Genomic DNA, 16,468 nt, shown 5'->3' with positions numbered 1-16,468 from the left:
AATTCGGGGTTGCTTCTAGCGAAATCGAGGTCTCAATAATTACGTCACTTGCAGGCGCGCCCTGCTTTTGATTCATAGCACAACAGAACTGCGAAACTGTGCGGTGGGGTGGGCCTCTTCGGATAATCGGAATTCAATTAAACTATTAGCATCAGGCTTCCTCTGCCTGCCCTTGGAAGGAGAGGGTGATTGCGGGAACCGTGTCGGTGAGGGATTTAATGCGATGGAAGATCGAACAACATCGGCGAACGCCGGCGGAGAAAGGAAATACCGTCCTTTAGAGCGTTTCGATAATCAAATAACGAATGTCTAGACACATCGAAATGTTACGATTGTCCGATGTATTAAACTTTCTCTATCGCGTACATTGCGCATTGTATATACCTCGTATCGTAAATCCATGTCGCCATGGTACATCATAAATGATAGTCTGATGCTCTTATCTCTTATACGGGTATCCTCCCGATAATTCAGAAGGACAACAATATTAATATTTCATTGCAAAACAATTTTTCATGTACCGCAACCCTCGTCGCAATCTACGGCTGATCTAAGGATTAAATAGCAACTTTTCCCGATTCATCAAACGATAGCTGTGAATCCAAGAGTAGCTTCGAAGTAGACAAAACCAGGGAAGATCGCTTAAGCTGACATTTGGGAAGAGGATATTTCTTTCACGTGCGCGTGTGTGCGTCCGCGTTTATACACGCTCTCGCGTGGATTTTTGGGGGAGCGAGGTTTAGGACAACTGGAGCATCAATATACGGAGCACGGAATTCCAGCGTCGACGCGGAGCGGAGAAAGAGAGGAAAGGCGAAGAATTGCCAAGGGTGTATCCGCCAAGCATCATACATCATACGTAATGTCGGATCCGATTCTCATATTATATCCTTATACGTGGATAGATAGATTTATGTCACGTGTGACGAGCCCAGAACGAACTCAGGCATTCGGCTCAGACGCTCGCGATGGCAAAGGCGGAACGAAAATCGACAGAGTTCTTCTGCGTTTTCGTTTTATTTCAGACGAGCGAAACTCTCCGCTGTCTTTTACCATGCGACAAGATGTTCTTATTTGATTCTCGCGGACGTAGGATAAAAGCGAAAAGTACATTCGAGTTTTAACAACATTGAATATTTGGTTATTACAAATATACATTAGAGCGAAAACAGAGCCAGAAATTCTCATGTCGCAAAATTTGCAGAATTTATACTTTAATTATTTTCAGTAAAAGAAAAAGACAAATTGTTTTACTTGCAATGCGATTACGATGCGAGACTGTCACCGATTGATTAGGTAGTAAAAATTTCATTAATTCTTAAGTGTATTCTTAGAACGTGTGTTTACTTATTCGATAATTAGATTACTTATTGAATATAATTCACTATTCGCGCGCGATGCTTTAATTCTTTGCAAAATAGCTGATATCGATACGAAGAAATATATTTAGTGGCAATCTTTCGATTATACAAGAGTGTCTGGAGCGAGGAAATAATGGCAGCTGATTTGAATTTTACGACGGTTCCGAAATCGTGAATGCCGAAGCGTGGAACGCAATTTAAATTATAGTACCTATCTGTACATAATTTATGCCCTTGTTTTCTTGGCAACGCGCTATACCGCGCGTCTACTTTGGGAGAGAACGCGTTTCGCGGAAAATCGACGGCCGCGTTGGAAGAAAGGGGGGGGGGACGACACGCAATTTAAATTATCCTGAATAATTCTCGCAATATCCGATCTTTATGGCTCGGAAAATGCGACCGTCTTTCCGCAGCCTATAACGACACGATTTCCTCCGCCGGATAATGGCCTTCTTAATGCTCCTCCAATCTACCATTCGGCGAAATTTTACAAACGACGTTCGAATTTAGTAGCTCTCGGCTTTCGATCTATCGCCTCTATCTTTCCCACGAATAACTTTAATCTTATTATCGCATATTAATCTTGCTTTAATGGTAAATTTTCGCATTTTACTCATCTCATTATAACTGGCATTACGACGCATAAATTCAAGTGAGAGATTACCACTGTATTATCAATTACTATTATCATTTATATCAAAGTATCTAATTCGAGAAGTAAAAGTCACACATTTTCAAATTTTAATTGACGACGGACGTCAAGCACTTTTCATTACGTAATACGCAATCGTCGACTTATATACAAAAATAAAAGCGAGATCGAGGAGGGAAAGGCCCGTCACGGGGAGTGGCGCGGTCGAAGCATATATCTTTGATTAACGACCGCGACACCGGCTATATATATAAATATCATGGAGACCACGATACCAATCGAGCCCTCAGACGCACTCGGTAGCACCCCGCTAACAATAAGAAATATCGCAATGGGTAATTTATTACCGATGGCAAAAAGCATCAGTCGGCGCATCCGACGGGACTCGGGGCGTCGTCGCCGCCGTCGCGGTCGCCGCGTCGAACGGAGCAGTTCGGCCGGCCGCGGTTACGAATGGCTCCTATTTATTACGTATATATGACGATCTTGCGCCCGTCGCCGACTCGCTTCCGTTGCTAATCCCGCGTCCCAAGACCGAGAAAGACTGCGTCGCCGATGAGCAATCGCCATGATTTTCATAATCGACCGCCGTCCGTTCCGATACGTCGTTCTTGCGCCGTTGGCGACTGTCTACGTTTCTTTTTATGATGGAGTCGATTGAGAAGGATATATTGAAAGGAAGTGCCGAGACTGATACTTATCGCAGAGTCTTCGGTGCCTCACTCGTATATATTTTTATTGATATCAACTTGTGTCTTTCTCTTAAATTTGTGTTTATTTCTCAATACAGAAAATACACAGTACCATACGTCTTCCCGAACATGAATTTAATGAGTTACAAAGTCATCAATATTGCTGTCGAATGTCGATCTAGAAGCGTGAATACTTATACGTGAAGAAGGTGCATAAGCAAATTGTGAATATGGTAATGCGCCTTCGCAATCCGACGTTGTATTTCAACGACGCTTCTCCACGACTGCTCGATCATTTGTTTCCCGAAGCTCTGCTCCATTTCACGACAACCTGACGAATGGGATTATTCCCTATCTCCTATGATTGCTTGAAGTGAGCGATTTTCACGCCAGCGCGAAATACTGAGGCAATATACCGTTGTGAGAAGCACGAGAGTTATTTAAGAATTCTCGTTCGACGTCTTTTCTTGTACTTTTTTAATAATATCTTCAATATTGAACATTTTCATAACTACGCTTAAAAACTTCATTAAAGTTACTCTGGAAAGTAACTTTCTTCATTTATTGTTTAAATATTAAGCGCTAAAGAATTTGACGATTTCAATCGTTTATTGGCTTAGGAATTATCTGTGCTTTGAATTTCTCAAAAGAAAAATACTCACATCAGTTAAGGAAGATGACAGTACCGTTAGTTTTAAAAGAAGAGAAGTATGAGGAATTTGATGTACCCCGCACACCGCGATATCCAGACCATTCCAGACAAGGCGCTCTTCGCGGAAGCGACGCGCTTAGTCGCGTATACGGTCCGGAATTTCACAGAGACAGACTGGAAGGGGCCAGGGGAGGGAAACCCTTACAGTCGCGAGTATACGTATCGCCGAGAATTTATATTTTAAATCGACTCGCATTAGGAGCGCGCGTTTAAACCGCGGTAAGGTCGCATTCCCTCGCGGCCGAGGCCCGAGAGAAAGCACGTGCCGCGGCGTGGGCTTCCACACGTCGTATCAAACGCGCGTAATAACGTGACAAATGGCCACTTTACGTGGGCGACTACCGCGGGGACATTCTTGCCGACGGCGCGGGCATTATGGTTTAACGTTTGACGTCGGTCTCTTTAACCCCCCCCCCCCCACGACGGCGATCCTTCCTTCATCTTCCATTGTCGAGCCTCCTTTAGGACCGCGAAGGGATGCAGAGGGTGCGACAACTCGGTTTAGTCATTCCGACATCCGCGAAAACAACAAACGAGCATTAATATGTTTTGCCGGATCTCTGTAAAATCTCGTCAGGCTACTCGAAACCGTATATAGAACATATCAGTGTTTTACCGCATTATATACGCATTGCAGTCGCAAAAAGATTTTTTTAAACTGATTTAAATTTGAAGTCAACAGACGTTCTTTCCATCATCTGTTGCAACTTTTCTTCGATATATTAACGTAATATCGTTTATATTAAGCTCTAAAATCTTGATCTCGAATACTTGAGAGCACTGCACTGCGATCCTAGATCGGATAGTGCGTGTAAGGCCGAGGTAACCAACCAAAGTTTTGATTTACATATGTCACGCTTTTAAAATAAATCTCGGTCGGATACGCTCGGAAAGTACTTCGGAAAGTTACCTGTTACACGCGGACTGGAAATTAAACCGGGGGATGCCCGTGTACAGGATGCGCGCGTGTCCGCTCGTAAATGCACGCGCGCGGAGAACTCACGAGATATTTTACAATTACTGCGAAATCCATTAAGGCGAACCGAAATAGTGGCGTGCACGGGGCCCGCATATACATATACGCGTAAGAACGCGCAGACGGAAATTCGCGAAACGACGAGAAGTTCTTGCGGAGTTGTACGGTCTTCTCGTCGTCCTCTCGCGGTGAGCTAAGTCACGTCGTGGACTAGTTGGGAGAACACGCCCCGTGGAACTTGCGAATATTTATGTTTACTCGTTCGTTTACCTCGTTATTTATTCGAATACTCCCTTCGGACGCTAATCTCATAGGTTGCGGCAAAGATAAGCGGGATCACCGCCGAATCGTTAAGACTGCATCGGTTTAAAAAAGAATCTGACCGAGTTTCAAACGATATTATCTTTTCGAAAAGTAGAATAGATCGATTTGGTCAAACATTGAAAAAAAGCGCTGTCGTAGTGCATATACGAAATAAGTACAATATTCGACTCGGAGTTAATATGTTTATTAATGTAAAACAATGAAAGAAATTCGAGTTTTACTCGGATACTTTTAAATTTAGCATGTTTGAATATAACTTTTGGCTTTATATATAATGTTTTTTTCCCTGTTTTGAATTATTTCTGGCTCCTCGACTAGTGCATTGGCGTTGGCGCGTCGAGGGATCTTCGCGTTTGTACACGAGAATGAAAGTCTGATAATAAGATCTAGCCGTAATACACGGAGAACCACCTCGTAAGATGCCGCGAGAGGGCCTAAGATACGACACTCGCGTTGTGGTTTTAACTCCTCTGGTTGTATTCCCGGGTAGAAGATTGCTAGATTCGGGCGAGCCGTATCTGCCTGTACGTACGTATATTCGCGTGGCCCATCTACATGAGGGTGTATTACGTAGAAACACGGGGCTGAAACCGGCACCCTTCGGAATTAGAGTCGCAAGTTAGAAACTGAGAGATATACCGAGAGATATTTTTGAAAGATACAGCAATAAATTCCTTCGTATTCATTATAAAATCTGTTCTTTTTAAAATACTTCTAGGCAGGTTTGAGACACAGCGATATATTGCAATTAAAAATATATCGATAACAGCCAGAATTTTCTCTCTTTCTCTCCACAGTTTCCGAGATCGCGAGATGTCTTGGTTTCGCACCGGGACAGGCATTTTTTCTCGCGAGAAATATATTTATGGCTGCGGTCTACTTGACGCTACAAATGCTTCGAAGCATTCCTCTTCTCTTTTCTTTCAATGAAGAAAGAAGGAGAAGAAGGAGGCTCCAAAGAATTTGTAGCGTCAAGTGGACCGCAGCCTATCTCTCCTGTGCTGATAGAAACAGTCACAGCGAGGATATTACGTATCACAACCACAACAATGCGCGGGCTGGCGCGTAAAAAACACGGTGTTTTCGACAAAGCTATGAGAGCAGCCAGGAATTGCGGGTCGGAGTCCGGCGATGGCTCGGGAGGAGTCGCGCGAATAAAAGGGAAATGTATGGAAGGAAAGATCTAATTTGTTCCTGTCGGGTCCGCTTTCGGATGCGTAGGTGGTGGTTCCTGAGGGAAGAGGGAGAGACGTGGTTTTCAGGGGGAGGAAGGGGGACAGGGTGGACGGAATTAATATTCATAAGCGTCCAGAGAGGTCTCGAGGGCGGGGTCAACTTACATGTATCTTTCGCTACTGACCCGAGCCACCGGCGCGATAACGGTCGGGAATTAAAATACTGCCCGCAGGTTTTAACCCTTCTTCGTCGTTCGGGGGGTACGCGGTGTACGCGGACGTGACCGATGTCCCCGTAACCCTCGATGGTAGCGGCGATGGTAGAGACGGGCGGCGTTTCAACTCGGAGATCCTTAAAACTTCGAATGTAACATCCTGCACAATCTTTTGCGGGATCTACTTGCTATTGTTCCGTGAAATGTAAATCTGGATTAAAGGACACCGTTAGGAGGAGGCGGAGGAGGAGGAGGAAAAAGCAGAACCAACCGTGGACCTCGCAGATTCGTCCTGAGAATTCGTAACGCGCGGATAAGCACGCGGGCGAGTGCGTCATCTTCTTCGGACGCGCATACGTGCTCGAAATGCATTGCCTGCAAAACGCAACAACTTATCCGCGTTAGATCTAAAGTAACTCTGGCATTGTTAAATTTAAATTCCATACTATATTAATGTAGCCTAGAAAATTACTCCCTAATGAGATTTTAGATAGCAAATTCTATAGGCATATATTTTTAAAAAGCCTTTTAAGAAGAGCTTGTCCAAAAAATACTGACAGGACATTAATCCATTGAAATTCTAAAGTTTTTATTCAGTTTATTCCACAATTTTATGCAAACCATCAATATTCTTTTAATAATAATTTTTAAGACAAACAACTTTCAATAAATTTATCTTTATTATTTAACAAATGATCTTAAGTTCTCTCGATCGTGGATATTATTCCAGATCGGTAGATCTAGCGCGTTGCAAAAAGACGTCGAGCCGTATGTTACTTGCGGAGTTTACTCGTCGGATATATCATTAGCCGAGGTGACTCATTGGGCGCGAAGTGACACAGCAGCGCTAAGGATATCTCGAAGATGGGGCTGGGGCTGGATGAGCCAGCGCTTCCTGTGGTACACAATTAGTCCTCGGGTATTAATCCTGCCCGCTGGCCGTTACCCGACAGGATATTATGCCGCTGGAGGCGGCGAACAATACGGATTATACGGGGAAAACGCTTCGATAGCGTTTCTAATACGGAATCCACGTGGGCGAGCGATGGTGGTGGTGATGGTATACACTACCACCAACACCCCCCCGGTCGGCGGAAAGCGAGTACGCCGTCCTCGTAAACGTTAGCCCACGGACCGACTTAACTTGGCTGGCAATAATAAAATGATATAGGAGGCGAAATATGCATTTAAATTATCGCCCCGCGATAATAATTTGCATACCGCCGCGCGGCGCCTCTCCGCCACTTCGATGGGCCCCCCCGGTTCGCTTTAGTTTAGCCCCGTTTAATTTAAATAATACTTCTCGGCGCGGGGGAAGCCGAGGCCGAGGCAAGATATACATAAAATCGCCATAACATTATAAATTATAACTGATATGGCTTATATCGCAAGAGCGAGAGCTCTCCTCTTTCTCATCCTCTCTCCCACCTTTTCCATCCTCTCTTTCTCTTACGCTTTCTATCTTCTCTCCGTCGTCATCGTCGTCGCGCGCGGAGATGCGTATTCGGACGATTACGGATACCTAAAGGGCTCCTCGCCTGATTAAGGTGCGCCAAATGAGGCCCCTCGATCCCCGAACCATTAATTTCGAATCGCAGGAGCGGAAAGAGACCGAAAGTTAACCCCCGGGGCGAAGGGTTGACTCTCTCTTGCGGTGGATGATCGTAGAACGGTTTTTGCAGGCAGTCAAATACGTTTTAATTTAAAAACGTAAGCACGAACGGTAGATTTTGTTCCTTATACGTAACTGTGTTTCAGCAACTCGCGGAATCGGGTTCGAATAGCCCCCTTAACACGAAAATTCTATAACAATAAAATGCTCGCGTCCATCATCCCCATTAGCCTAATAACGGGCGGAAAAATTAATAATCCGCCAGCGGATCGAAGAAACTCGAATTCTATGGTAATCAAATGGCGGTCATCGCGATATAAATTTCTCCCTTCCGTCCCCGCCGGTGATTTCACACTCGCAATTGCCAACGCCAATTCCATTCGCATCCACTCACGAGCGAAACGTGCCGCTGTGCCTCAAGGCTTACGTTATTATTTTATTAAGTCGTAATATAGAGAGACTACCATCAGGGTGTTGGAGCGCTCGCGTGATGCGACGACAGTTATGTACAGGGTGCCGCAGAAGTCGAGTGCTTTTTCTAAATCATACATACGAGTGAATCTAAATTGAAAATAATGTGACGGATTTTTTCAGCTTTGAGATATTTGAAATTTTGAAGCTGACAAGTTTTGATCGAAGATCGAAATCTTGCTTGAGTCTCCTTTCTCAGCTTGCTTCGACTGGACAATCGCTTTAGTGCTAGAATAAAAATTCTATCGATTAAGTAACTATATAGCGTTAATTATCAACACATTGATAGATATCACATTGATAATCGAGAAGCGGGAAAACGCGCGATTTTCGCGACACCCCTTATACGCGTACGCACTCCGGTGGGTTTCCTCATACGTTGGACTTGGACGGCCTCAAGCTATCCATGCCGCGCGACGCTACCCATCGTCGTGCCATAGCCCGGCCACGCAATTCCGCAAAGTATGCAGATTTAAGAATTCAAATGGCCGCCCTATACCGCCCGTAAAATGGCGGACAATCGCGCTCGTAAACCACTATATTAAAATTCTATATCGTCCTCCCCGTGTAGCCGTCACCTCTCCCCCCTTTCCTCCCGGCCATTGTCACCCCTTACCCCGTTCTTCGCGCTTTTCCCATCCTGCGGCAGGGTCCAGGCGGTAACCTTCCGCGCCCACCTACCGATTCTTACATTGTACGGAGTTTGCGGGGCTATTCACCGGACACGGACGTTCGCGTTTATGTGCGTGCCGCGGTCATGCGTGCAGACATTGGCGCCTCGTGGCCGAAGTATAAAATGAGCGAGCGCATTTACTTGCGGAAATGAGCCGGAAGAGCGACGGACATCGCGTCGCGCGAGGGCATAAAAAGCTGCAGTAAGATTCTTTCAGTCTTTCGAGATGATTGTAGACTTGCACTTTATTGGCATAAAAATATAAATAATGAATTTTTTTTATTATTAACGAAGATTTTCGATTCTTATTTAGACCATTTGATTATCGTCACATTTTTGTTTTTATATATATTAATTATATGTATTAAAATATTACATAAATTATCATTTTTTATTTTCTTCACCCATAATTCATCTATTATGGATTAATTACATCTTACACCGATTAAGCGAACATCAAAGTAATAAAATGTGTTTATCCAACGTCACATGATTAAGAATTTTTCAAACTTTATTGACACTAAACTGTTTTAATTATTATCTATTTAATTTATTAATTGATATACACGATAACGCGTTGTTTGATGCTAGCATACACAACGAAAATCGATATCATATTTTTACAAATTATCATAATCTACGGCTGGAATACTCACTTGGTCGCGACCATTCACCGGGCATTCGCGTTTGTGTGCACGTCGTCGCGGTCATGCACGCGAACATCGGCGCCTTCGGTTCTTAGATGTCCGGCTGGGAGGGCGTACGTTCGAGTACATGTGTATATAAAGTATCCATATCTCCACTTTAGAAAATACGGGTATATCAACCGCAGAGGCGCCGGCCGCAGCGATGTCGAAAGGAATTTTACTTCGCCGAGAAGTGCACGAGAAGAGGGGGATCGCGGCTCTCTCTCTCTGCATAAGAACTGCATTCGACAAGCGCACAGAAACAATCCGTGCGGCTAAAACAAATTATATAAACGCGCGAAAGATAATTTTGATATTCTTTTAATATCATGAAAAGCAATCCGCGCGCGAACTTTGTCCCGCGTGACCGCGCTTATATTACGTGAGGTATATAATGTACCTCGGTTTAAACAACACCGAGTCGAATTAATGAGAATGACAGGACAGAACTGGTCGATTGTATCGAGTCAGCCGACGAATGCGAAAGATAACATCAAAGATATGTCAAAAAGGGTGGCCACGAAATGTATACAAGCACGCATAATCGTGGCGGAATGGACGTGCCCCCGTGATATCGGCGAATTCTTTCACGAGAAGAAGGGGGTGTCGGAAGTGCGCGAGGGCGAGGAGAAAGCGGCGGCGAGTATAACCGTAATGGCAATTACGGTTCGCGCATATCGCTGATTCACGTGTGTCTCACGTGTGTACGCAATGGCAAGAGCGTACGCAATAAGTTAATCGCGTTAGCGGCTCGCTTGATTAAACGAGCGATCAGCCTGATGGCTGTGTCCGCCGTAGGTGCGGCGCGGTCGGGCATTAATACAAAACTCGATTGTCATTCGTCGCCTGACCCCGCAACCCTCTGATTACGTCGATTCATTAACCGTGGCCGCTCTGTCCCAGCGGTAGCGGAGCAACGCTCCGGAGCCGCGGCCCCGAAAATCAACTGACCTTTATCAACGTCCCGTCGTAGGACTAAAATTGTCCGCACGCGATAAAACGCCGTAAATGATGTTATTCCGCGATCGATACGTGGGAAGAACCGATGCGTTTATTATGCGATGAGAATTCTTCACAACCTAATATAAGAGAATTATTCGTCGCTACTGACGAGTTTGAATCCGAAGATTTTATTGGTACTTTTTTACTACGAATATTTAGAAATATCTGAAAAATAATTGTTTATATATTTACATTATATATCTATGTATTGTTTTAAATTTAATATAAAACTACAGTTATTACATCTTAAAATCTTTTTAACAGCAAAGAGATTAATGCATATCCGTATTTCATCTGTATTTGCTTTCTGAAATGCGGCTCACGTGACTCGATTAATAATCGTCAATTGATATCCCGCGTTTGCTGAGGTTGACACGACAAAGAGGCAGCGAGACGAGACCGGTTTCGACGTCGACGAACGACGCTTCCGCGCATTTAAAAGTTTTCTCCTCGTTAAGACGTATTCCTCGGGGTCGTCGTCGGCAGAGCCTAACGAGAGAGTGCCATGTTCCGCACTGTTGTTCCTGTCCCCTCTCACTTTCTCTCTTTCTCTCTCTCTCTCTCTCTCTCTCTCTCTCTCTTTCTCTTTTCCACTGTTAGAAACACATTTATTAACGGCAGCTCGACTCATCCCGCCGCTAAGTACCGGTAAGAGAGTATCCCCCCTGTTGCTTTTCCTCTTACCGAGAGCCTTCATTCACTTTAGGTAGCTGTCTGCCATCCCGTTCGGGGGCGCGGAGAGAAAAAAAGACGTTATATTGTCGACGCCTTATTAATCCGGAGGCGAGGGTGAGAGGAGAGGGTGTCGCGGGGTTGGGTCCTTTGAAGAAATTAAAAGAACAGAGGGTATAATGTGAACACATCCATTCCCTGGTCCCTGCCGCGCACCCTTCCGCTTCTCCGTCTTTCTCCTTTTGTATCTTCTCTTTCTTTTTTCTTTTTTTTTCCCCCCTGCGAAAGCGGGGACCCATTAACATCGCCGTTGCGCGAACTCTCGCTAAGCACCAGTCGGATAGACATCTCGAGTCTTGTCACGGTTTCTTAAAATCCGACTTATATCCCGAGCTAGCCTCCCTTCTTGACTCGTTCTCTAAACGTTTTCCCTCGCCTTCTCGAATCTCTTCTTTTTCCGTTTTTCTAATACGCTGTAAAATGAAACGAGAAATTATTCGCTGATGAGGAGTCGAGCAACAGAACTATTATCCAATCGATAACGATAATTTTACTTGTTGATATAAACACGCGTCTACAGTAACGTCATTATACATATCACGTAGTCACGCAAATTGATAAAAGCATAATGTACCGCGTGCGTTATCATTATCGTGAAATATATATTATTTTATAGGAGACGTGCCTTTAGTTCCCAACTTTGGAGACATATATATATCCGGACGTCGCCACGCGAGTTACACGCACCCCCCTTGCATTTCTATCAATTCACATTCGGTAATACGCGCGTTACTGCGAAAAGAGAAGTATACAGCCATTCCGCGCGAAGAGCGGTCGTCATAATGTAAGGCATCTACGTAAGGATGGCAAACGAGGACGTTAGCCGAATAATGCAAAGCAAACCCAAGCTGAGATATAGTCCGGCATTTGTTCATATTAAGGCGCTGTCATGGCGCTCGCAATGTTCGCACGTCGGGGTCAACCCTCCGCGTTCCCGTCCCCCGCTCTACACGCGACATTTCGGCCGCGTGCCCGCGTGTGTTTTGAAATTATATAGCGCGAGAACGCCCGACGTCGTTAGTCAACCCGCGCCGCATCTCGCTGTTAACTATGTGTATCTTGAGCACCCGTTACATCGCCATTTGTCAGGCCCGCTTCGCCGTACGCGCGCAATTTCGCGCGTTAAGTCGCGCGCACCCAGCGCGATATTTCGGCCCGCTGTGACAATCCGCGTCCGGGATTTGTCTTGGACCGATGTTTGTGTCGAGCAAACACCAACTAAATGCTACAATGCGAAAGGAATACATCGCCAAAAATCGTGCGCCTTTCTCCAGACATTAGTCGAAATATTCGCATGCGCACTGACTTAAATAAATACTTAATTCTGTTTACAGCATTTCACCAATAAATATATATTTCACTGAGAAATTATATATACATATATATGTATAAAGTGGTAAAGACTCGTACAAGAATCGACGGTTATCACAAGTACAATTTGAAATTCTCCTTGGTCTCCTAAGACATTCAATTCGACGAAAAGCGAAATTCAGACTCGTCGTCTGGCAAGCAGACTTTGATCATAAGCGACACGCGCGACTTTACGGTAAACCTAAGTTCTAAACTAATAAGGCAACACCACGGTGGTACGATCGGGGGAAAAGAGGGAGGGAGAAAGAGGTAGAGGCAGCGATGGAAGCAGAAGGGTCCAAGTTTCATGATGCTGCGAACCGGGTCACCGATTACGACGTTGATTGTCTACAAGGATAGGAGACAACCAAATTGGATAAGTTGAAGGAGCTGAATCTTCCTCGCCGTCCTGATCCCTATTAAACTCGCGAAGATTTCACCCAGATATATATATTTTTCACTTCTTTGTATCAATTACATAGTATTCATGTCGATTGTGTTTTTTTATTTTTACAAATTACAAAATATTTCAAGTTTCTTTTGAACATTTCATAATTTTTAAGAAATTTTTATATGCATATCTTTGTTTTGAACATATCTATGTTGGATGTTTATTGAACTTAAAAATTGTTCAGTTTATTTTAGAGTTATATTATACATACTTTTGCCATTTTCAATTGATATTTTTATTGCTGCATATACCTGATCTTTCTTCATTCACTAGAACCATGTGTCACATCCAAAACCGATGTTACGAAAAAAAAAAAAAAGAATTATCGCTGATAGAGCACCACATTCGTTTTCCAGTTCGGGTTTTCGCGGCCGAAAGAGAACGAAGAGCGCGCGCTAGGTGGTTGGCGTCGGGTATAAATTTGCATTGAACGAAATGAGGCGCTATGGGGCATTCCAGTCCGAAGTTAATAGCTTCCCAACGATTAACTGTATCCCTCCACCCACGCACCATCCGTGCCCTACTCTCTTCACTCTCTTTCTCTCTCTCTCTCTCTCTCTCTCTCTCTCTCTCTCTCTCTCTCTCTCTCTCTCTCTCTCTCTCTGCCTTTTCGCCGTTCATCCACCCGCCCTCACAACCCTTGTTCTCTTTCTCTCTTGTTCTCCACATACATATCGTCCTTCTTGCTTCTCATCGCACGCGCCACGTCCCAACTACCTATATCGTCCCTCCTAATAATGTATGTCCCAAAGGTCGCGAAATAACTGACTTCGACGGACGACGAATTTTGCGAGCGTTGTCGGCCGATCGAGTGAATCGTGAATCAGTCAGGGAAAAAACGCGCGATGAGCGCGACCGATATCTATGATAAAAAGCAGCCCGTTCGCTTTTTACCGCGGCGATTGTGGCTTTTGCCTGCCTCGCGGGTTATCAATGCCACGCGGGACTTGGGAAAAGGCAACACCACTGCGGCAGCCAATAGTTTCCAGGCGCGTGAAGGCGCCACGGGGGTTATAGGGCATAATTTAGTGGACAGTTTGATATACAAACAATCTTTAATGAAATTCTTGGTGTTCATTAATAACGCATTACAGCCTCGCGCGCCGGTGTGTCGGCATCGGTACTCGGGAATCCCGTTCTCCCCCTCCCTCCCGCTCTTCACCACCCCTTTTATACCCTTCCATTTTCCTGCTCATACTCCGGTGCCGTCGCTTCCGCGCGTACCATCGTCCGACACCCTTTACTGCGCCCTGGCTTTCAACCAACCCTTACCCCTCGCCGCCACCGGAGTGTCCTGGATGAACCACCGCGTGAATACGTTTTTACGCTATCGCAATGATAATTTGATTTTCTGTCGATCGTATAAATCAATATACTCATCAATATAGTCCTTTGCTAATTTTAAAAGAAAAAAACATGATTTAATTGAATTTTATATTATATCATTTTATTCGCGATGCGAAAAAGAGTATAGTTGTTGAATGATTTAGTGGCGCAATGATTCTTGATAAGCAAAGTTCGGAAAGAAATAAAATTTTGTCAGAATGTACCTCCACATTATACCTATACCTTTAAAAATATTTTTACTTTAAAGATCCACGACATACCTCGCGCAAGTTTATTTCGTTCGCTTCGTCCGCGCTTTCGCGAGGCCACGTCGAACGCGAGACACGATACCCGATATATCGAGACGAAGAAGTCTCCCCTATCGGAGAAACCCGGGGAATAACCAGCCTCTGGGTAGGAAAAAAAGTAATTGCCCCTTGATACACGGCGATACCCCACCTGCGGGGATGCCGCCTCGTAATGATGTTCGCGTTGGCGAACTTAGTTCGAAATTAAATATCGGGGCAAGGAGGTGGAACGACGGGGGTGGCGGAGAAGAACGTCGAAGAGGTATCAGGAGGTTTGCGATGGGGGAAAAGAGCGGGCGACGTTGCGCACCTGCCTTTTTCCCGGGACAGCACGATAAAAATCAAACTGGAAAACAAACGAGGAGCGGGATCGTATTATAAAGTTTTTAATCGATAGACGATGCGCGTCTCGGAGAGCGGGAGGAGCAATGGGACGGGTAAGATATCTCGCGGGTAGATAGGTAGACAGACGGGTGGGGGAGGGTGGAAAAAAGGAAAGGGAGGAAGGGTCCAAAGAGAAAACGGCGCGATCGGGCGAGGAATCCTGCGGCGTGCTTACTGGCTCGTGTAATAATGAATTTATACCTCGCGCAAGAACGCTTTCGGGATCGGCGACATACCACTTTTCTTTCTCGCTTCGCCTGCCTTCTTAGAATTTTAATTAATGAAAGCGCGGTGCCAGCTGTGTGATGAGATCTTCATTCGGAAGTCTTTATCTTACGGATGCACGAGGACGTATCCGCGTTATACAGAAACGAGATGCAATTCTAGCTGTGGCAAGATATCTGTTAATCTCACGTGTATCTCTCTCGCGTTTGTATCTTTATTAAAAGTGATTTCTTTATAGATCTTTATAGGCAACCAAAATTTGAAATCGGGAAATCTTAACTTCAATTATTCTTTATATCGCATTAGCAAAATTATAAGCGGTAATGTTATTAGGATGAAATAATATTTATGACCACGTACTAACAATATTCTTTACTTTTTATTCTTTATAGACCCTACAACCAACAGATCCGCCGATATTTGAGGTCACAAACGTACTGATAAACGAGACAGCAACGCAACTGGCACTATGGGGCAAGTTGGGCATCGCTCTCATGGAATTGCCGAAACGATGGGGCAAGGATGCCGTTTACGAAGGCGGCAAAGAAGAGATTCTTTGCACGTGAGTATACAATGTATACATTAATCTTGGAAATCTCTGTATTGCCTTTATGAAAATTGCGTTTAAATATTATGCAAGCAATAAAGAAAGACTTGCTTATATCTAAGTCTTAATTCACATAAAAATATATAAGATCTTAATACGAATAATCATGTCTCGATAAAACAATTATGTAAGTGAACCACAGCAATTTGTTCTTAATCACATATACATCTTCAGATATTTTAAAAAGTTTGTAAAGCATATTAGTTGAAATGTATTTGTTAACGGTTTCTCCGAGTATTCACGGGAATGCGACAAAATAATTAAATTAGCGACACCGGAGCGACCGATGTCGACGATCGGGGTATCTCATTTCGGTGCCCCTTGCATGCCGAATCACACCATCCGGAAAGAAAACGCGCACCAAGAAAGTCTGACTCGTAAAAACGGAGATAAGGTTAGCGGCGGATAATAAATCGCGCTATCTGCCTTCCCTCCGCGCGCCGTCGCCGCGTCTCCCGTAGGCGTCCTAATATCCTGTAATTAAGAGGGTGTTACGGTGACGCCCGGGGAACCCCTTCGGCCTCCCTCTTATGG

At 44.6% G+C, this 16,468-nt stretch overlaps 1 protein-coding gene across 1 annotated transcript in view; it reads left to right on the top strand.

The window, feature by feature from the left end:
* The window catches only part of Mbo (nuclear pore complex protein Nup88), a 67,514-nt gene that overhangs the window by 31,931 nt on the left and 19,115 nt on the right, over window positions 1-16,468 (top strand). The window contains exon 2 of the mRNA XM_077423748.1: window positions 15,720-15,889. Within this exon, the coding sequence (XP_077279874.1) occupies window positions 15,720-15,889 (170 nt within the window). The remainder of the gene's footprint in view (window positions 1-15,719; window positions 15,890-16,468) is intronic.

The sequence above is a fragment of the Temnothorax americanus genome, unplaced genomic scaffold, assembly GCF_048541705.1.
Source record: "Temnothorax americanus isolate GAGA-0224 unplaced genomic scaffold, ASM4854170v1 Scaffold8, whole genome shotgun sequence".
Taxonomy (NCBI): Eukaryota; Metazoa; Arthropoda; class Insecta; order Hymenoptera; family Formicidae; genus Temnothorax; species Temnothorax americanus.
The sequence above is the reverse complement of the archived record's forward strand: the minus strand, read 5'-3'. Positions and strand labels throughout refer to the sequence as shown.